This window comes from Electrophorus electricus, chromosome 11, assembly GCF_013358815.1.
Source record: "Electrophorus electricus isolate fEleEle1 chromosome 11, fEleEle1.pri, whole genome shotgun sequence".
NCBI classification, from domain to species: domain Eukaryota; kingdom Metazoa; phylum Chordata; class Actinopteri; order Gymnotiformes; family Gymnotidae; genus Electrophorus; species Electrophorus electricus.
The window spans coordinates 11,396,236-11,416,687 of NC_049545.1; the positions used below are offsets into that span (position 1 = coordinate 11,396,236).

At 39.2% G+C, this 20,452-nt stretch overlaps 2 protein-coding genes across 6 annotated transcripts; both read left to right on the top strand.

The window, feature by feature from the left end:
- Positions 1-6,083: 6,083 nt before the first annotated feature.
- Positions 6,084-13,801, top strand: zmp:0000000662 (RING finger protein 145). Of its 3 annotated transcripts, none has more exons than XM_027023612.2 (11): positions 6,084-6,296; positions 6,524-7,147; positions 7,254-7,362; positions 8,393-8,484; positions 9,479-9,720; positions 9,846-10,015; positions 10,661-10,801; positions 10,886-11,068; positions 11,819-11,966; positions 12,074-12,430; positions 12,705-13,801. In XM_027023612.2, the coding sequence occupies exons 2-11, from the start codon at positions 6,979-6,981 to the stop codon at positions 13,167-13,169; spliced, it is 2,076 nt and encodes a 691-aa protein (XP_026879413.2). In that variant the 5' UTR covers positions 6,084-6,296; positions 6,524-6,978; the 3' UTR covers positions 13,170-13,801. The 3 variants fall into 3 exon arrangements, with proteins under 3 accessions (XP_026879413.2, XP_026879415.2, XP_026879416.2); XM_027023614.2 differs by having other exon boundaries at positions 9,951-10,015; XM_027023615.2 differs by lacking the exons at positions 6,084-6,296; positions 6,524-7,147; positions 7,254-7,362 and having other exon boundaries at positions 8,465-8,488.
- Positions 13,802-14,415: 614 nt separating this feature from the next.
- ube2d3 (ubiquitin-conjugating enzyme E2D 3) lies at positions 14,416-19,194 on the top strand. Of its 3 annotated transcripts, none has more exons than XM_027023594.2 (8): positions 14,416-14,781; positions 16,078-16,141; positions 16,222-16,253; positions 16,438-16,515; positions 16,613-16,718; positions 16,855-16,948; positions 17,079-17,134; positions 18,587-19,194. In XM_027023594.2, exons 1-7 carry the CDS (start codon positions 14,758-14,760, stop codon positions 17,125-17,127), a joined length of 447 nt encoding a protein of 148 aa, XP_026879395.1. In that variant the 5' UTR covers positions 14,416-14,757; the 3' UTR covers positions 17,128-17,134; positions 18,587-19,194. The 3 variants fall into 3 exon arrangements, with proteins under 3 accessions (XP_026879395.1, XP_026879396.1, XP_026879394.1); XM_027023593.2 differs by having other exon boundaries at positions 14,418-14,781; positions 17,079-17,127; XM_027023595.2 differs by lacking the exon at positions 17,079-17,134.
- Positions 19,195-20,452: the final 1,258 nt, after the last annotated feature.

Below are 20,452 nucleotides of genomic sequence, written 5' to 3' on the forward strand. Positions count from 1 at the left end.
GAAAAGGAATGGCGATATGATTGGAGTATTAGGAAGTTTGTGGGCTTCAATTTGATTAACAAATTTAACATTTAATTTTTAACATGCTAAATGAATAAACCGAATCAAAAATACTCATAATGTATTGCCTTTGTAAAATCAATTAGTAGAATATGCAAAGTTGGCAAGTTGTTAACTTTGTCAACTTTTCGTAAAACATACCTTTCATATTAGTTTCAATGTAACTACGTTGATGAACAATATGCCTTAAAATTAATAGCAAACAATAAACCTGAAGTTTAAGAGGTTGAACGCTGTTTATCTGTGGCAGGAGCAGGCGCCACCTGCTGTTTAAAATATATATTGAGTATTTGGATACGTTATCATTATTTCATTTATTGAAATGAACCCACATCCTTTCACATTAGAATACTCATGATAAACACCGAGGACTCTGCTACTTGTGTTGGCCAGTATCAACTGCAAAAATGTGTGACACCTAATCTCATCGAGAAAGGCTTGCTTGACTTGTGCTTGGATCCTGAAATACTCTTATACATTTTCTGATTGTTGACAGGCAAATGAAACACGTCATTCAAAACTATTTCATGACTATATTTTAAAATGACCAATATTCATTTTAATCTTACTTTTATTCCCCCATGAGTTTGATTATGATGTATTAACGTCAAACTTCTGTTTGCCTACTATTATTCTGTATCATTATCTTATTTGTCAGTTGTTTTCAATTTAAAGACTTGTTTATAAAGTAGGATATTAGATCTTATGTTCAACCAGTGTGCATTTTTTTACTACTGAACACTGTTGCATTTTCTACCAGGTAGTGTATATATGCATATCCTTATAACTTATATGTATTTCATCCACTTCAAGCAACCACAAACTTTCATTATTCATACATACACTACTATTACTGCCTCATGTTCTGTGTTGCTCCACAATTGCAGAGCCACAGGTTCATGGTCACATTCTGTCTCCTACACACACTAATGCTCCACAGCAGCCAGTGACTGTCCTCACACAGAACTGTCTATGCAGTCAAGATAAAGCCACATAGCTTGGAGGTCCACCATTACTATGTACCTATACCAGCCTTCCTACCTAGTCCTTGGTATTGATATTACCACCATCTATATACTCCCCATCTTCAAAACCTGCCAATTAACAGAACCACTCAGGGTAGCCTTCCTGAGCCCCTTAGTGGAACATGACCAGAGAGCTTCACCCTGAGAGATATACAAGCTGGAGAAAGCTGAAGATAGTGTCTGAGTCAGTTAGGAACTTCCAGGCTTTGTGAAAGAGGACATGCGGCAAGAATGTGGAACCTACCCCAGCGGCACTGTCAACATCAGCTATCATAGGGGGTAGTCTGTGGTGTGGGCGAAAGCTGTGCATGGGGGAACGGGAGTACAGGGTGGAGAAGATGGTGGTCTGACAGGGTACAGAGTCATCATGACGAGAATGGTATGATTCAAAGTGTCAGGAAGGAAATGAAGAAATGAAATATAGGAAAACTATCTAATAGTGGCCAGATTATCTTGTTTATATTTGTTAATAGTCTTAATTGCTAATGAACATTTTTACCTATTACTGCAAAGAAGGACGTGTGTAGAATATCAGTAACTATATTTCATCATTAAATTTAAAGCTAGTAAATCTTTTTTTTTGCCTTTAACCCACTTTGTGTTTAGCCCAATGTTATGACATTATAACTGAGTCATAATTTTTTCTTTGTTGTTATTTTATCTCAGATGGCTTGTCATGGATTGTCAAGTATGGTTATGAGCTGTGAGCATTCTTTGTATGGTAGCCTTGACTTCCAGTTTCCATGGAATGATCCTGAGTCACTTACCAGGAGCTAGAGATAAGATATATTTGTGGTCAGTGTGTGGGTGGATATGTAATGTTTGCATATTTTAACCCACATCTTTACTAAACATTGACTTATTTTACATATATATATATATATATATGTGTGTGTGTACTTTCTGTGAAATATGAAACACTAGATATATCACATGTCTTTAGGCATTCAAAGGTGTTTTATTGTAATGACATGCAGCTCACTGTGTTAAGGTAATACTTTTAGATACTTTTTTCTTAAATGAGGACATTGAATAACTGAATAACAACGTGTAATGCAAGTTTATGTGCCTTCCTGAGGCCATTTGTTTAGCACACCCACACATATTGCTAAATACATACAGTGTGACGAACAAACAAAAAAGAAAACAACACAAGGATGGTTTGTCACTTAGTAACGTATTAGATTTCATGTTTCTAAATAATGAAAATCCAGCTATTTTCTCACAAAATTTTCTTCAATTGCTGAAACCATACATTTATAAAGATCTTCTCAAACATTTTCTAGATTTAACAAAATACAATAATTGCTTCATATATAGTGATCAGCTTTATATGCAGATAAAGAGCACACTGCCAGAAGAACTGAGTCCATAGATGAGCTACTTCATGACCACCATCTATGGAATTCAGTTCTCAGGGCCAAGTACTCAGGAGAAGCACATATCGGCTATTGGGTTCCAGACTGTTGAAATGAAAATGGTCTCACACCTTAAGCTGCAATTATGGTTACTTATTAAGAACATATTTAAAGCCATTATACCAATTTATATCAAGGTAAAGATACTCAGTGAAAACTGGATGCAGTAGTTTGTTACTATGTCCATGGGAATGCAGCTGTGGAAATTAGACACAGCTTTTGAGAGTCATCACTGGAATCGCATTTACTAAACTAAAAACAGACGTGAGAGAGTTCAAGCAGTACCATGAAGTATAGTCTAACAGTGTGACAAATTTAAGAGCTCTCAGCACTACTCAACACCTTGTCAGTCTGTAATAGTAAGTCTAGTTAACCTTTGCAGTCTGTAATAATACCTTCTTGGTCCTAAAAAACCCCACTGCTGGAACATGTGTCATGGCATAACTACATTTAGTTTGTCAATGTTATCTCAATCACATATTTGTTTAATGTTTGATCATTACTAAGTTCCTGAGACAGGCACACTGCACTTCATATCCTCAGTTGAATACTAGCCACACCTGAGGAGTATCAGGAAATTCTTTCTTTCCGTTAAATGGAACTGAACCAGTTCAACTACCTTAATAAGTGAACTGCTGGAAAGCCCCTTAAAAGTCCAAATGTGATCTATTAATGTTATGTTATAGCTTCTTACATACAGGTCATATCATAGCGTGTGTACAAAAAAGACACACCCAGCAAATAATTGCATTTTATCAGACTGTAACAATTTAACTGATGCAATACCACATGTTGAAAATTACTTCTTAAAGCACTAAAACGTTTAGTCACTTTACTTTTTAGTAATTTGCCACTTAGTTAATTCCACAATACTAGTTAATAATGTATTCAATTACTTGTTTCCAAACAATACCTATCCTGTGTACTTGATACTCACCTACATGAGAGACAAACTGATCCCCATTTGACACAATACTCTTAACATATTTTCCTGCTGGAAAAAGCGTGCCCACCATTATCAAAGCTACCACCAGAGTCTCCAGTACAAACGACAACCTCCCAGGCAGAGAAGAGAAGTCTTATAAATGACCTCTTAGTTTTTTCAACTTAAATACCTATGTATCGCCGTCTTCTTGCCTCTCATGCACACACTCACCCATGCTCTCTGAGTCCGGTAACCCTGGCAGTCACTTCCCAGTAAGAAGGAAGCAGTGGGAGGGAGTGTCCCGCCCCCTCGTAATGAATCAATACACAGCACTTCTGAGGAAAAACATCTCACTGGTTCAGCCCCTCAGTTCCCATAAAACAAAAAAGGGAAAAGGGGAGAGGGAGAGAGAGGGAAAAAAAACACACTCGGCTGTGTAGGAACCAGGAATTCCCCTCTTGCAAAAGAGTGGTTCCACACGAGGAGAGGTGACATGGCAGAAACACAGGGAAACTAAAAATCTGAAAGCAAGCTGTGTTTCCAAAAAGGAAATGGAAATCATACATGCTAAATGTTAATTCATAGTCATGTTTACTGTTACTGCTCCAATACAAAAAAAGAAAAAAAAACAACAACAAAAAACCAGAACAAACAGTTCAGGTTTCAGAAGTTTCTGCTGATTGATACATGTAAGCATGTGTATTGCATCATACTGAGGTGTGGTGCTAAAGCTGTGTATACAGTTCTTCCACCTTCCCACTCTCTGCTTCCATGTTACATTTACTGTAAGGTGAAGTCATGGAATATTTTCAAACTCATCTTACTGAAACAGTGATGTTTCATTGATTGTCCAACTCTGAAATCTTCAATGGAAATAATATTATTGATGTACACCCGTCTTTTCTTGAAATGAAACAGCAGGATGTTGCTGACATTGCAGTGTAGATTGTAGTTAATTCTGAGTCTCAATAGTCTCTTATTTCCCCTAGAAAATAATTCTTTTTGTTTTACAAAAGGTGTGTTGTGTGTTTATACAAAAATTAGTGTACCACAACAGATAGAGACCATTTAAATATTCTTGCAGTGGTAAACCGATAGCAGTGAATGTCTCATATGAGTATCTTATCCTAAAATTGAAAACATATGTATAAAAAAACACTCTGAACTGCAGCTACCCAGTATATAGCTTCAGGATTCTTCAATATTATCTCATAATATTATTACACCTTCTTTATATGAGCAATACTGATTGAAAAAATTCAATATAAATAATTTCTCATGAGATTAAGTTTCAAGGAGCATGCCACACAGCAATGAGTTGACAAATATGATCTTAAAATTTACTGTAATTTTCTATCAGAAAATACTAATTATATCAACAAAAATGCTCATGTAAAGATGTTTAGTGGCACTGGAATATACTTACTGTCATGCTGAGTACAGACTATTTCACCACACTCTCTTCCTCATAAACCACTTTTTGCTTGGAGAAGCAAAACTGTGTACTCAGTTCTTAGAAAGCACACAGTATGGGTAGGGTCAAACCATCCATGTGCAGTGACTTAAAAGCCCATGGCAACAATGAGGGAATCTACTTTCAGAGAAAATCCTTCTGCTGGTAGGATAAGTTGCAAATGACATTTTGCACAGGACTTCAGAAACAGACGTGGCTTTCATGCTGCTGTTTGAACACGGGGGAAATTGGCTGCAAAGGTCACTGAGCCCATTTCCTTTCCCCCATGCTCACAGAGACAGACCTTTATAGCACCCGTTGCTTTCTACTTGCACTTTAACCAAGAGACACTACATTCAAATGCTCTATACGTAAATTCTGTAAGGGTGCAGGTTACCCAAGGGAGTGGTAAGAGGGTTTTCCTGCTTCCTCTAATGTGGAACTGACCTCTCTGATATCACTCTTACTCAAAACTTTAATTTCAGTATGAGAAGGATGAAAAGATGACTACTTAAAAAAAAAACAAGGAGGGGGTGAGGAATGGGTGCAGTTTTACATCATCTCTACAGTGGGCTTATGTTTTCCTGATACACCTAGGCCTATTGTTTAATATTCTTGGCTCCACAACCAAGATAAATACATTTCTTTTTGAATGTTAAATGTTGATAATCTTTTAAAATGTTACATGTTGATAATCTTAATGAATCTATTGTTAAAAACGTTTTTCTCAGTTTCATTTAAAACTGTTAATCAAAAGACCAAATAACGCATTACATTGCTAAGTAAAATGTTTTCTGTGAATCAAAGAATACCTAATGCACTTCGTCTTAGTATTACATAGGGTCATTAGGCGGTATGTACCGTGCTCAGTGGTCTTTTGCTTCTCTGCTGTTTATGTGAATTTTTGTGATCATATTAGGTAAGGAAACAAGGTTAACAAGGTTAACCTGATCACGATAGTAGGAAAAATCATCTTGAGTGAGAAAATTTAATTCTTCCATAGGTCTACATATTACATATCACAGTACCGTTAGTATTACTATGTTTCCATATTGCGCTATCATATACACCTAAATACAAATTCCACTAAATTCAGTCAAAATCTATTTTTCTGGCCAACGGGAGATGGCAGTAGTCAACAAATTGTCGACGTCTCAAGCGAAATAAATCAAGCCCTTATTCACTTCCCCTACCCCCTTATACTCACCAGATCCACGATGATGGAATAGCCTTGTCTAACTGTCAAACTTGCATTGCTTAATGATGTTATCAGTGGTTTCCCTCACTTTTTAAAAGCAAGTACTGTGTGTTTAAATAGTAGTTGTTCACTGGAGGACATTACCAGGAATGAAAAAGAAGCTATCGTTTGCAAAACTACATAGCCGCAGTGGACTAGCCGCAGGTGGCTGTAGTAGGTGAGTACGTGAGGGCTTATTTTTCTACATCGGACGCGACAGACTTCCCATTTCACAGGAAGAAGACGCTTTAATATGACAGATCTGGTGTGGATATTTGTTCATAGACTTAAGTTCCGTCCTGTCATTAGTTTCAAAACAAAGTTGGCAGTAACAGTTTTACAGTCTAGCTAAGTTAGAGTGTAAAGTGCAAATTGTCATTCTGCTTTGCTTTTCTTCTTTTCTAGGAGTTGAAAGCCAGGCCATGGTGACACATGGCTTTATTGTAGCGAACAAACGACACCGGCTTTTACGAAAGAAATGTAGGTTAGGTAACGTTAAGCAGTCAGCCTTCTTTAAGTAGCCGTGCATCTTTTGCCATGCTACTCATAAACGTCTTCAAAAGCTTGCAAAAACCCGGAAGGAAGATTGTGCCAGCACAGTGAACCGAAAATATGTCGAGGACCGATGCAATGTGAAGTCAGATAACATTAGCTAGAGATAGCGACTTAAAGACGATTAACAAGCTAACAACAGTACTGGAAGAACACTGCATACCACTTCACTAGATAGCAGCTTATACTGGCAGGAATTAGTCGACTGTATGAAGTTTTTCAAGAACAGAAGCCTTAAAAGACGTCGCCTTCAGCAATTCATGACCTGACACCATCATCCTGTGCTTGGTCGCGGTTCCGTGGTAAACATGGTGCGATTAGAAGACGTAGCTAATGTGGTCCTTAGGGTGCCCAGCATCTTGGTACTGGACCTGCTCTATAAATGCGACGTTGAGAGCTTCACGTATCATCTCAGAGCGAAGAGCGAGGACCTGCTCTTCAAGTATAAGTATGTCATCTGGAACATGTACTACCTAGGTACTGGTTACCTTTGTCCTTCATTTATTAGAATTACCTCCACATTCCCTGTTGGACTGTTGCTGGTTGACATCCTGCATTCATATAGGTTACTGTATGTTCACAGGTCACATAGTAAGCACGGTGGTCTTGCTGTTGCCACTTGGACACATTGTGCAGCTTTATCTACATATTCTCACTGCCCTTCTTCTCTACATGGGCCATCAGATCTCTAGGTGAGAACACTTCCAAGTAAGATAGGCAGGCAATATATGACATGTTAATAGCTACCATATTTTATCACTTTGTGGGGGCAGGGTGGGTTTACCTGTGATTGACAGGGACTCTAAAAAATGATTAGTTTGTTAGGTGGTGGGATTCAGTGTGGTCTTTCCATGGGGCAGGGCTGCTCTGTCAGATCTGCTCTGTGGACTTAAGGTTGGCAAATGGTTATCAATTCAAAAAGTTATCAGCTCAAAAGGTAATCAGTTCAAAAGCAAGACGTGTTATCCTGCTTTTCTGTATTTACAGTCTTTATTTCGTCAAAACTGCCGAAGAGAGTCTTGCCTTTTCTCAAGAAATGTCTGAAACCTCTCTAATAACTCAGAAGTGGGTGGCGGGGTGTAATTTTTCCTCTTAATACTCAGATAACATGTAGTCACCTGCAGTCACTGTTCCATTCTTTTGTTATGGAAAAAGTTTGTTCCCTAAAAATGTGCAAAATTTTCCTGCTATAAAAACTATACAATTATTATGCGTATATCTATTTCTGAAAATCTGTCATGACTAAAAGACTAGCGATAAAATTTGTCAGGCTAAGCTGTCAATGACATCTTAGGCCATTTCACTTCTATGGTAGGAAAGCAGTTTCCATTCTTACCTACACACTTATACTGGATGAAGAAAAAATAGTATTCACCATAAACGTCTCAAGAAGCACAGAACATCCTAGCAGGGTCTTGTCAGTGTAGACGGGTTTAACATGCATGTAGTGTCAAAAATATGGTTATTAGTCTTCTAATCACCTTGTCTTTTCAGCAGAATACAGTAAGATTAGCATTCAGTCCACACACACTTTGGGTCCTCAGTCCTGTGTTCAGAACTATTTTGCATTCATGGTCTCATTGTCATATCTAATTTGCTCTTAGACATGTGGTAGCAGCTGTGTTTTTGATAAATGCATGTATCAACTACACATGAACTGTGTAATACAGCTGTTAAGATGAGTGGACACTGGACACAAGGGTTTGTTTCTTGTATGAACAGGGAGTACCTGCTAGCGGAGAGTCAATACGGGTATGACTATGCACTCTTCCTTGATCCACCAGCTTTGAATCGTTTTGTGACTGCACTAACAAGTAGGTACAACTCCTCTGACCTGAGATCAGATTTATTAAATTCATAAATTTCATTTATTAGAATATCATATCACATATTATGAATTGGTCATTAATCAGCTGAGCCTACTGGGATTTTATTGTTATCCCTTTGAAGGCCAGCTCACTTCTATTAACGCTGTTAAAAATGTTGATGTTGAAAAGAAACACACACCTCACTTTTTTTTTTTTCTACATAGTGTGTGGTAGCATATAGGAATTTCAAATCATAGAGTAATTTGCTTAGGCCATTTCAGATGGCTTAAAATCACTGAGTGGCCTTGCTGTCTACTTGGCTTTAGTCTTGTTACCTAGCTGGTTTCCTTAAATAAAGCTTATGAAAGCTTTCAGTCGGTTTCCTGCTATTATCTCTCCTGCTGGCAACATGCAAACCCCAATCTTTAATTGGCCAATGGCCCATATAAGCCTCCGGCCAGAGTTTGTTTTCCTTCAGAAAACATCCTGTCTGTTTTTATAAAATAATTTCTTAAGTGATGAGAAAGGTCATGATTGATTTTTTTAAACATTTTTATTTATTTATTTATTTGTTTGTTTGTTCTTGTTGATGGTGCCCCCAGATGTTACCCATGTCTTGCGGATTATGCTGTATGAGTCAAAAGATGAGTGAACAAATTTAGAATTTTTAAAATACAACCAATTCGCATGACCTTTCACAGTTATTTGCCTTCCACTGGAACTTTACTTTCCGATTTTACTGTGAATTACACAGTAAAACACACTCGGCTGTGAATTTCTTAGGAAAACCTGGGTGGTGGAGAATAGCTAGAATTATGACAGCTGTTGTACGTAAATGCAAGGAAGAATTAATAAATCACTACTGTTTCCAAATGTCTTTCGAAACAGTCAAGATAATGCAACCCAAATTCTGTATATGTATGTTACTTATTACCAGATGGTCAGTTTTCACTCTTGTGTGTCTGTGTGTATGTGTCTGTCTGTGCTGATTTGTTAACAGGTCAGATTATTGTTACCACTCTGTGTGCGTTCCTCATGCGCACTCGTCGTGTGTGGCTGTTCTCTGCTCACTTGGTCCCTCTCGTGGCACGTGCATGTTCCGTTTCTCAAGATGCCGTCCTCACGCTCACCACCGTTTCCATGGGGATAACAGGGGCAGAGGTCGCCATCTTCCTCCTCATGAACCTCTTTGTGCCATATAGACTGGCCAGAGCAGCATATCGTGAGATGGCCCAAGCAGAGGTAGACACACTCAATCAGAACACCTAAGCCCCTCATTATAGCAATATTATGGAAGTTCAAATACATGTTGGCACACGCTGTCCTGCCAGAACCAAGTGTTTGTTTCTCGTATGTCTCTGCTATAGATGACGGATTTGTACCGGTTGCTGGCAGTGGGCGTGTCTCTTTGGCATAGCTTTGCTGTACCTGTGTTGTTCAGTGTCTTCTGGTTTGTGCTCTTTGGGGTCCAGCTTGTCTCTAATGTGGGTACCCCCACTGCTGTTCAGGAGGGGCTGCTGCTCTATCTTCTCACATGGTAAACTCTGCTACTCTGAAACTTACTGTGCATAAGGATTAATATATCCCAGAATTAAAGCAAGTGTAATGCTTCAGTATTGTATTAATATTTTATATTAGTGGTTGCATTCTCAACAATTAATAATGGTTGTGAACTTTTAACTTGCAATTTGCAACATTTTTCCTCTGAGCCCAAAAGTGGCATTGGTGAAACGCTTGCACCATGTGTACCCTTTAGGTTAATGTGACGTTACCTAGTAGGTATTTTGCAGTTTTTGATTATTTAAGATCTGGATTTGGAGAGGGGAACTGGTTCAGTCTAAGGTTCACAAATATGAGCTAATCTGTACTTTTCACTTTAGTTTATTGTGAACTGAGTGAGCAATGTCCAAACTGAAATTGAATCTCCTGTGTTCATGTTGTCTCAATACAAATTCTACATTGCACATCCATATAGCTAAATAGTAACATTCAAATGATTTGTTAACTTTTTTTGCAATTCAGAAATTGTGAACTTGTGTATGCCAAATTGGTTCTTTGAAAAATATGCTAATGTTCTGTTTTTCTTTCTCTCTCTCTCTGTGTGTGTGTGTGTGTGTGTGTGTGTGTGTGTGTGTGTGTGTGTGTGCGCGCGCGCGCGCAAACATCTGTTTGCATGTGTAAGCATGTCAGAATGCTGTGCTAGTCCATACTCTCTGCTGGGTTTGACATTTGTGGTTTCTTATTTGGCTCTGGGACTCCTAAACCTCTGCAAGTTCTACCTGGGAGGATTTACAGCCCTGCAGAATCACAATGTCATGCACAGGTGTGTGCATGTGTGTGTGTTTGTGCACGTGTGTGTTTCTAAGTAAATACATATTGTGATATGTTTTGTGTGCATGTGTTGTAGGGGTGTGACAGAGGGTGTGACCCTGCTGTTGCTGGCCCTGCAGACTGGCTTGTTGGACATGGTAGCACTGCAACGCTGCTTCCTCCTCTTCATCATCCTCTTTATTGTTCTCACTTCTACACTGCAGAGCATGAGTGAGATAACTGAGCCCATTGTGCTAGGTCTTGGGGCCAGTAGAAACAGGTAGAATGTATCATTCAAATTCATTACATTTTCCAAAATGTCTGTGATTCTGAAGGGTTGTGGTAGATCAGTGGTTATGATATCCTACTAGTCATCAGAAGGTTGCCAGTTCAAGCCCCACAGCTGCCAATTTGCCACTGTTGGGCCCCAGAGCAAGACCCCAGTCATAATTGTAAGTCAGTTTGCATAAACGCATTGCCAGTTCAAGCTAGATGCTATAAATGTAAATCTTTAAAAGGGACACTTGGAGCCTGCGCAGTAGTCAGTAATGGCTGGTATTTTTTTCACCTTTTCTTATTTCCCTCATGTGGGCATGCAACAAGGTAGTTGTGGTTCTCTTACTCCAAATGAACTCTCCAGACTGAGCACTGGATGGATATGGAGGTGAAGGTAGCATTCAAAATGTGCAGAGACTTAGGAGTTTATGTGGTATGTGATACATTACCACACGTTTTGAGATTTTTGTGATATTTTAAGATTAAGACCAGCACTATGTAAATTAATACAAGTAATTATTGCTCCAAATCTGCGGAATGGCAAATAAATGACACATTCATAAACGGAAAGGCTCACCCCCATGATGATTTGAAAAATTAATGTGTTTAGATAAATAAAATGAAACATTAAAGTTCAGGACATTTTAAAATTTTTCAGTATAGGACTGCTGAAAAATCTTAATAAAAGTACTTTATTTTCAAACAAAAGTCATTCTAAAACTTCATTCTAAAACCTGAAGCCGTGCATCCGTAGGAGCGTGTGGAAGCATGTGCGGGGTCTGAGCATGTGTGCTTTTCTGCTGCTGTTCCCGGGGTTCATGGCCTATAAGATCTCCCAGTTCTTCCACATGGACTTCTGGCTTCTCATTCTGGTCTCCAGCTGCATGCTTACGTCACTGCAGGTATGCCGCGAGAGGCTGGAGGCTTTGTGCCCCTATGGATGATGTATCTCTTAATTCAAACAAACACACACAAGATTTTCGTGAACTTGCTGATTATTGTGTTCTAGGTCACAGGCACCCTGCTGATCTACTGCTTGTTCATGGTGGAGGTGTGGCGCGGTGCTCCCTTGCCTGGCCTGGATGAGGTGGTCTATTATGTAAATGGTGTGTGTCGGATACTGGAGTTCGCGGTGGCGCTGTGTGTGGTAGCATATGGGGCGTGGGAGTCCCTGTGGGGTGAGTGGAGCTGGATGGGGGCGTCGGTAATCATCATCCATTCCTACTGCAATGTGTGGCTGCGTGCCCAGGCCGGCTGGAAGAGCTTCCTGCTCCGACAGGAAGCGGCACGCAAGATCAATTTGCTCCCACGGGCCAGTACTCAGCAGCTGCAGGAGCACAGCGATGTATGTGCCATCTGTTTTCAGGTCAGTGTCTCATCCTGCTACAGTGGGATATGGTCCAGCTCTTGGGCAGTGGGGTGCATAGAGAAGTGGTAAAGGTGGAAGAACATACTACTGCCTAATCAGGGCAGGTTTCTGGCTTTAGTCCAGTGAAGACTGCTTTACTGAGCTGAAGTCTGTATATGTTATTCAGAATGTGCTTACATATTGACTTTTGTGCAGTTGTGGTACTCTTCCATCTTTGTTTCTACAACCTTGTGACCATGCTTTCACTTACTCTTCTCTCCTCTCTTCACAGGATATGACATCAGCAGTGATAACCTACTGTGGCCATTTCTTTCATGGAAACTGTCTAAGGAAGTGGCTGTATGTGCAGGAAACATGCCCAATGTGTCATACCTCCATCAAACAGCCTGCATCCACCCAAACAACTGCTGCACATGACATCCATCCCCAGCCAGCCCCACCACAGCCCCACCCACATCACCAAGAGACAGCCCCTGAGCACGCTGATGTGCACCAAGAAGAAGCACATGGCCCACAGGGAGATGGAGTCTGTTCCTTGAATAAAAAATGTGAGTCTGAAGGACCAGCCAAGAGGAGCAGCATGCAGGACCTAACCTGTAGCTCTAGTGGCGACTCTGAAGGCATAAACATTGCTGCTCCTAGCTGCTCATCAGAGGGAGGACCTGCATCGCAGCACAGGGAGAGAAATGAAGACTCTATTAGCTCTCTATTCAGGGAGTTACCTGAGCAGAATTGAGAAAAAGGAGAAAGCAGGAGGCCATTAAGGCACTATGGAGAGGTAATTAAGCGCCAAAGAACTGACCTGCTCCTCTTTTACTGAGATCTGGGTACCAATGGCTACAACACTAAAATCGTTGGAGGAGTGAATCTACTTCTACATCCCTCTGTTAAGCAATACCAAATATATTCATCTTTAACATTCTTGAAGCTAAATTTGTGTGGAAATGTTTAATATGAGGTTGATTTTCCAGATTGACTTTGAAAATATACATTTGCCTTTATATCAGAAAAGGTAACTGAATTGCTAATGGAACGGACTCGATGATCTTATTGGCCCTTTCTAAAGTACTGTATGGTAATGTGAACATTAAGTTAATTCAGTAAATTTCTTCAAGCAAAGTTATTTTACTTGTTGTTAATGATGAGTGTATTTTCTATATGTTGTAGCCTGGGATGCAGGCTCAGATGAGTGAGGTCTGTATGTCATTCACCTCAGAGAGCATCACAAACTGGCTGTGCCTCAGCGCCTTCGTTTCTCTTAATCCTGATTTTTATACATAAATAACATTATTATGGCCCAATTGCATTTTTTGCTTTTCATGAAATTGTATAACTGTTGGACTGACTCTTAAAAGTTGCTTAATTTTGTCATTGTGTTCTTTATTTTCCGTTAAGGCAACACTATTATTTATGTAATTACGTCATTTTTATTATTTGTTTACCAGTCCAGTCTTTTCCATAAGTTCATACTCTGAAATCTAGCCATACTGTCTCAGCTGCAACGTGGGCCACACTGATGTGTTGACACTGTGTCATCAGCACATGCTGGCATTGCATCTAAAATCAGACTACCAGAAGCATAGATTGACTTTTTAACCTGCTGTCTAAATCAGGGCCCCACAGTGCTTGTGCTGTTGTCACCTGCATGCCTCTTTCTTTTACACAACACAAGACTGCTTGCTGTCTGCCTATGAAACTTTCCTCCCCCAGCCTAACCTTGTTCGGGACAGATTCCTATTATAACGGCCCCATTTTCTTAGCACCTTTTATGTTCCAAGCTTCTTTGTCCTAAATTATATTCCCAAGTTCTATAGTCTGATATTTCCCTTTACTGTTTAAGTAGTGTTATTTTTATTTCATGAGGGGGAAAATGTAGAGAGAGTAGTAGAAATAGTGCTCTTTACAGTTACCCTTGTCTCCAGCGCGATAGGGGGCAGTAAACGATTAACATTGCCCTTTTATGCGTCATTAAAAGCGGAAGGGTGGTTAACGTAACGGTCTTATGCTCTATCTTAGCTAACTAGCGGAGTGGGATGATCAAATGTTCATTTGGCGTATTAATTACGACGTGTAGTGTGGTAAATTTATTTCACTGCATGGAAATTGAGTAGCAAACTGTTTTTTTTTAGCTAGCTAACTGGCTGTCAGTTTAGCATCAGCGTAGGCTAATAGTGAAGAGCCGTTGAGACTTGGTAAATAGTACACGGTAAGCATAACAACAGCACGCCAGCGGGGAGTTTATCGTGTTTGGATCGCGGTCGCTGGCTGTCGAGTTCAGCTAGTTTGTAGTGGAGCACCGGTAGGCTGCCACACGCAGTGGTAAGATGGCGCTTAAAAGAATCCAAAAGGTAAGAATAAAGGCTCTAGAGAATTTACTAAAAAAGTGAACTATTTAAAGTTGCGGTATGTCCATAGAGTATGCTTGGTGATTAGGTCACGATAGCAAGTGAAGATATTTCATCCTTTAAGACCCTTAGCTGTGGAGTCAGCTTGGACATTAGCGCTGAGCGTATGGCTATTTTAGATACGACTAGGACTCTCAAAAATAAAGTGGCAAGCGTTCCTTTCTGTACTACAAATTAGAAGCAGGTTACCAATATAGCTATTAGACTAACTGTGCCAACGTAGAAGCTGTACATTTAATATCGAAGGCGAAGGGTTTCGTATGGACTATTCTAGCTAACCGCTAAGTTACTAAAGTCAGTCGTAACAAGTTCTGCCCTGCTGGATGTAGATAGCTTGGCTAGCTAGAGAGTTCATGATTATTGCGCTTATGAAATCATGGACTCATTGCCTCCGTGAAAATTGTCATATAGGTTAAATTGGCTGGACCCATCATCACATTCCCTCTTCAGACTTTAGGATTTAGATTATTGTAATAATGATCTTATTCATCCAACTTTTTTTTTTTCTTAGCGCATATGGTTTGCAAACGTTTTTGTGAAATATTTTTAACGTTTTTATGGCTTTTTTTTTTTTTGCATTGTGTGCTTTTTTAACTGGTCTTGTGATCATTCTTTTTGAGGCCTTATGGCATTTGCTAAAAGGGTCAACCTCAATCTCAGATTTAACCTATGCCATGGAGTTGTTTTTAGTTCCAGAATGTAACTGCAGTTGTGCAACGCTCAAATGATTAGCGTTGGATAGTTGGACATGGGCGTCTGCCAACTAACTCGGCGGACCCCCTCCTCTCCCGTTCCCGAAATGTACTTCAGGTGTCTTCCCACCCAATAGTAAAAATAAACGTTGTGCTACTTGTGCTGCGGACTAGGCAGACATGCCTGTGGATCTGTTCTGTCCCACCCCCTATCCCTCGTGACCCCAGGAGCTAAAAATACACTAAGCCGGCAGAGTACCCACAGAACTCATATGGCCACACTCATCCATAATCACCATGGATACAGCATGCATCATTATTGACCTTTTATCAGTTATGGAGGCTCTATGCATGTATAAGTTGAGATGCCCTAAACTGCAGTGAATATCATAAAAGACAACATATCGTGTATTTCTCTCGCTCTTGTTCACACACAGACACATGAGTATGTGGTGGGTTTTTTTTTTGTTTTGTTTTTGTTTTCTTTCCTTCTTTCAATTTTTCCCCATACTTACATGATTTGTTTTTTTGGGGTCTTTTTTGGTAGGAGCTGACTGACCTGGCCCGTGATCCTCCTGCACAGTGTTCAGCAGGCCCAGTGGGGGACGATGGTGAGTTTCTAAACATTAAATATGCCACATAGTCAAATATGGCTGTAGTGAGGTTACAGGTGAATGTTTTCCCCTTTCAGTGTTTCATTGGCAGGCTACAATCATGGGCCCTGTGAGTATGGCTAATTCTCATCTTGTCTAAATATGATGGTAGCATTAAAGCCATTTAAAGGGAGCTTTCCAGTAGGTCTGTTATTTACATCCATACTGTAGCACATTTTATCCTGTTCAACTACATTGGCTAATTATTTTGCAAACTAATGCAAATAAAACTGACCTGGTTTGTTTTTATGCAGAATGAGAGCCCATATCAGGGTGGTGTTTTCTTTCTGACTATACACTTCCCAACAGACTACCCCTTCAAGCCCCCAAAGGTGTAATTCTTCATATTAAGTCATGTTTTCAGGATATCATGTTGTTTATAATGTAATGTTTTGTTAATTTCTGTTTCTAAAAATGTCTTTGTGTTAGGTTGCATTCACCACAAGAATTTACCACCCAAATATTAACAGTAATGGCAGCATTTGTCTGGATATCCTCAGGTCACAGTGGTCCCCTGCACTTACAATTTCTAAAGGTGTGTGTGTGTATGTATTTGTGTATGTATGTGTGTATGTATGTGTAGTCATGCATAATATTTTATAGGTTGTATCCAAGCTGAACAGCTACGGAATTAATTGTTACTGTGTTGTAACCTGATCTCCTTTTTGTAGTTCTCCTGTCCATCTGTTCCCTTTTATGTGATCCAAACCCAGACGATCCTCTTGTGCCAGAGATTGCACGAATCTATAAAACAGACACAGAGAAGTATGTATACACCTTTCAGTTGATCTCTTGTACACCCATACATGTACCCTTCACCAAAGAAAATTACAGCATGAGCATTATTAAAATTAGACCAGCAGTGCCTATGTATTTTTGTTTAATACACTGCCAGGTACAATAAAATGGCCAGAGAATGGACAGAGAAATACGCCATGTTGTAGGTGAGGGGTAAGACACTGTGCATTGTGAACAGGATGCAATGAGTGGTGCGCTTGATGCTGCTTCCTGCATAGCACTGCATGAAGGTGTTACCACCATAATAATGGAACACTAATGCAAATAGGACTCAGCTTACTCACTGCCAAATGCAGCCAATAAATTGCTTTGGCTTTGTTTGGTAGGCAGGCACTATAAATGACCTGTCATATCAAGAATTAAAGTCATTACTCTACTATTTTTGACACTGTGGAGGTAGAATCTGATCATTTGTGCAGCAAGCTTGTATAGAGTTCTTGTGCTTGTTTACCTTGTGGTTGTTTACCTAAACCATTGTTAGCCACATTCTTAATGAATTATAGAAGATCAGTTAGGAGCAAATAAAGTTACTTTTAGGACAAGTATAAAGCTACAAAGTCTCATGCTTTAGTCAGCCAGCTGGCTCACCAGCTGATTTGGTTTGTCTGTTTCCTTGTTTGTCCTTTGATGTTTGAGGCAAAACCAAGACTGGGACTTTATTTCTAAAACTGGTGTTGCTGTCATTTTGATGCAAATGAATTTGAAAGATTAACAGCCAGTGGTATGTTATTGATCTTGTGAAAAATACACATGCTTTCTCTGGAAAATTCTAGTACAGAAGCTGATATGTCAATATATCAAAATGTTTTAAGACAGTTTATTGCAGTACTGTCCAATGCTAGAATGTATGTTTTATAGCTCACATTTTATGTGTTAGAATATGACAGTTAAATGCTTTTTCCTTGCTTTCACTTGAATTTTCTGATTTGATTTGCTGAAATTAACTGCTCCTACCTTTATCCAAACCAAGTTAAACGTGGTTTCAAATGATGACTCAAGCATTTTAGCACCTGCATCATGATCAATGATCTATATTAATTAATTTGTTAGTGCTTTTTGTGTTATGGCAATCAGCCTTGTTGTGAGATTGAACTGAGCATGTTCCATAAATAATGCGATGAAAAACATTTATTTTTTTTTACCTTTCACAGATACTTTTCAGTTTAACCTGTTTTAAAAGAAATCTTGAAATGAAAAAAATCAGAGATCCATTATCAGTACTGTAAAGCTACTGATGTTATTTCTTTAGTCACTTTTTTAGTTGTGGCTTAATATTGTATGAAGATAAAAAAAAAAAAACTTTCAGAATCCACTATGTAGTCACGCATGTGGTTTTGGTATAAAACAAAGCAAACAATGCATAGTTCTTCTGATTGTTGATTATTGGTTATTGCTACTGTAAGATTTTTTACAAATTTTTTTTTTTTTTTGGGTCAGTGCATCTCCATCCACTCTCCTTAGTTTTATGTCAGACTATGTGTCAGGTTCATAATTTTCACAGGGTGTACTTTGACATGGTAGTATTCCCAAAGGACTTATTCTGATGTTACTGCTTTGGACATAATTCCTCTGTATTTTACAACTCTTTCTTTCTGCTTCTTGCAGGTACAACAGAATAGCGCGGGAATGGACGCAGAAATATGCCATGTGATGGTGGCAGGACACATACAAACTGTGTTGTTTATGCTCTCGTGTTTGGATACTGTCTTAAGGCCATTTTATCCTGTATGTCTCTTACTGAGGAACAGTCTCGGTTTGCCTGCTCAAATAAGACTGCAGCAAGACCTACAGGAATTGACAGTCTTCAGCTCTAATCTGGACCCCTTCCGTCCAGTGGAATCTTTTCTCCGTTTCCTGCTTCTCTGCCTTGTGGTCCATGTGTCGGTCATTCTCTCTGGCCTCTTGGGTCATGCCGTCTATATTTGACCGCAGTACTGGCCTACTCAGGGAGGGGGAATTTAACTGTAGGCTGTGCTGCTTCTTCAGGGCTATACTCCTGCAATGCATGTCATCACAGGGTGAAGGGGTCAGGTGTTGCACAGCAGTGGGATTTTGACACTGGTTCCTCTGTCCTGCTAGATCATAAAGATCTGGAACATTCAAAGCCACTCTTGGCCCAACATTACACAGCTGTGGCAATGAAATTCAACTTGCTCAATTGGCGTAAATGTCCTGCTACCTTTTTTCCCCCTCAATAAAGTTGCGTAACTAATTATGTTGTCAGGTTCCATTTTTGTAAACCAGGCTATAATGTCATTTCAGGCTTGTGTAATAAGACATTTTGTATTTAGCAATGCCCTAGGATCTGTTGTTCTAGAATTGTAAACACATTTAAGATTTAATTCTGAAGTGAGCCCATTTGATTTGCCACTTCAAAGTTTAGTCGTGTTCAAAAGCTAAGGCAAAGTCAAATTTGAAAGAATGTTCTTGTATCCTCTGTAATTATAATAGCATAATTATTTGGTCAGGGAAAAAAACAGTTTGCTATTTGATCAAATGTATGATCACTGAGTGGTTGTGGGCTCCTGCTGGTCAGCTTCATGCTGCTGAAATAAGAACTTATTGTTCTTAATATTGTTACATTTTGTTGCTTCGATATGGTATGTTGCAGTCTTTTTAAAAACTAATAGTGATGGGCTTTTAAAAGGACAGGATGGCAATATGTGGATTATCTCGTTGATCACAGAGCCAACTTGATTTGTCATAGAGGAACAAATTGGCCAGAATCAACAATATATCTAAATGTTAAACAGAAGTACCTCCTGCAGGGTTTGTATGTACACCAGGTGCTATGGTGCGAATAAGTACTAGTTGTAATCTTGCAGGGTCTACTGACTTTGTACTATGGCTTTGTTCAGGAACTGACTACCACGGCATAATTGTTGGTTTGAAGCATCCTAAGAGTGAGTGTTATGTAAGGGAGTGCTAGGTTTGAGGAAAAGTATAAATAATTCTTAGCAATTTTTTTTCTTCTTTTTTTTATGTGGGTGGAGGTAATATCACCTAAACTAAATATTGGCACTGAGCAGCAGTTGTAGGCTAATGACAGATACAGCAATGCTAAGTTAATTAACTTATTGCAGAAATACCATAATTGCTCAATACGAGCATTTCTTTGGACATTTCATACAGATATGAGCAGATTCAGTAATTATAGAATATGTAAAACATTTTGTGGAATAAAAGAAATACACACATTAGTTTAATAACAAGACAATTAGAGTATGCGGACAACATGATACAAATGTTTGATTATTCCATTTTGCATTTCGCATAAAATGTATGTAGAGGATCATACTTAAGATATGTTGTTATTATTATTTAAAAAAACAACATCTCGATTACACTTTACAAGAAATGTACCCTGATAGTATTCTTAACACTGACCTATCCATTAGCATATGAGTCTATGTATTTGACAGAGACTACAAAGCACGTCAGTAAATCGTTCTGGACGAGGGCGCCTGCCAG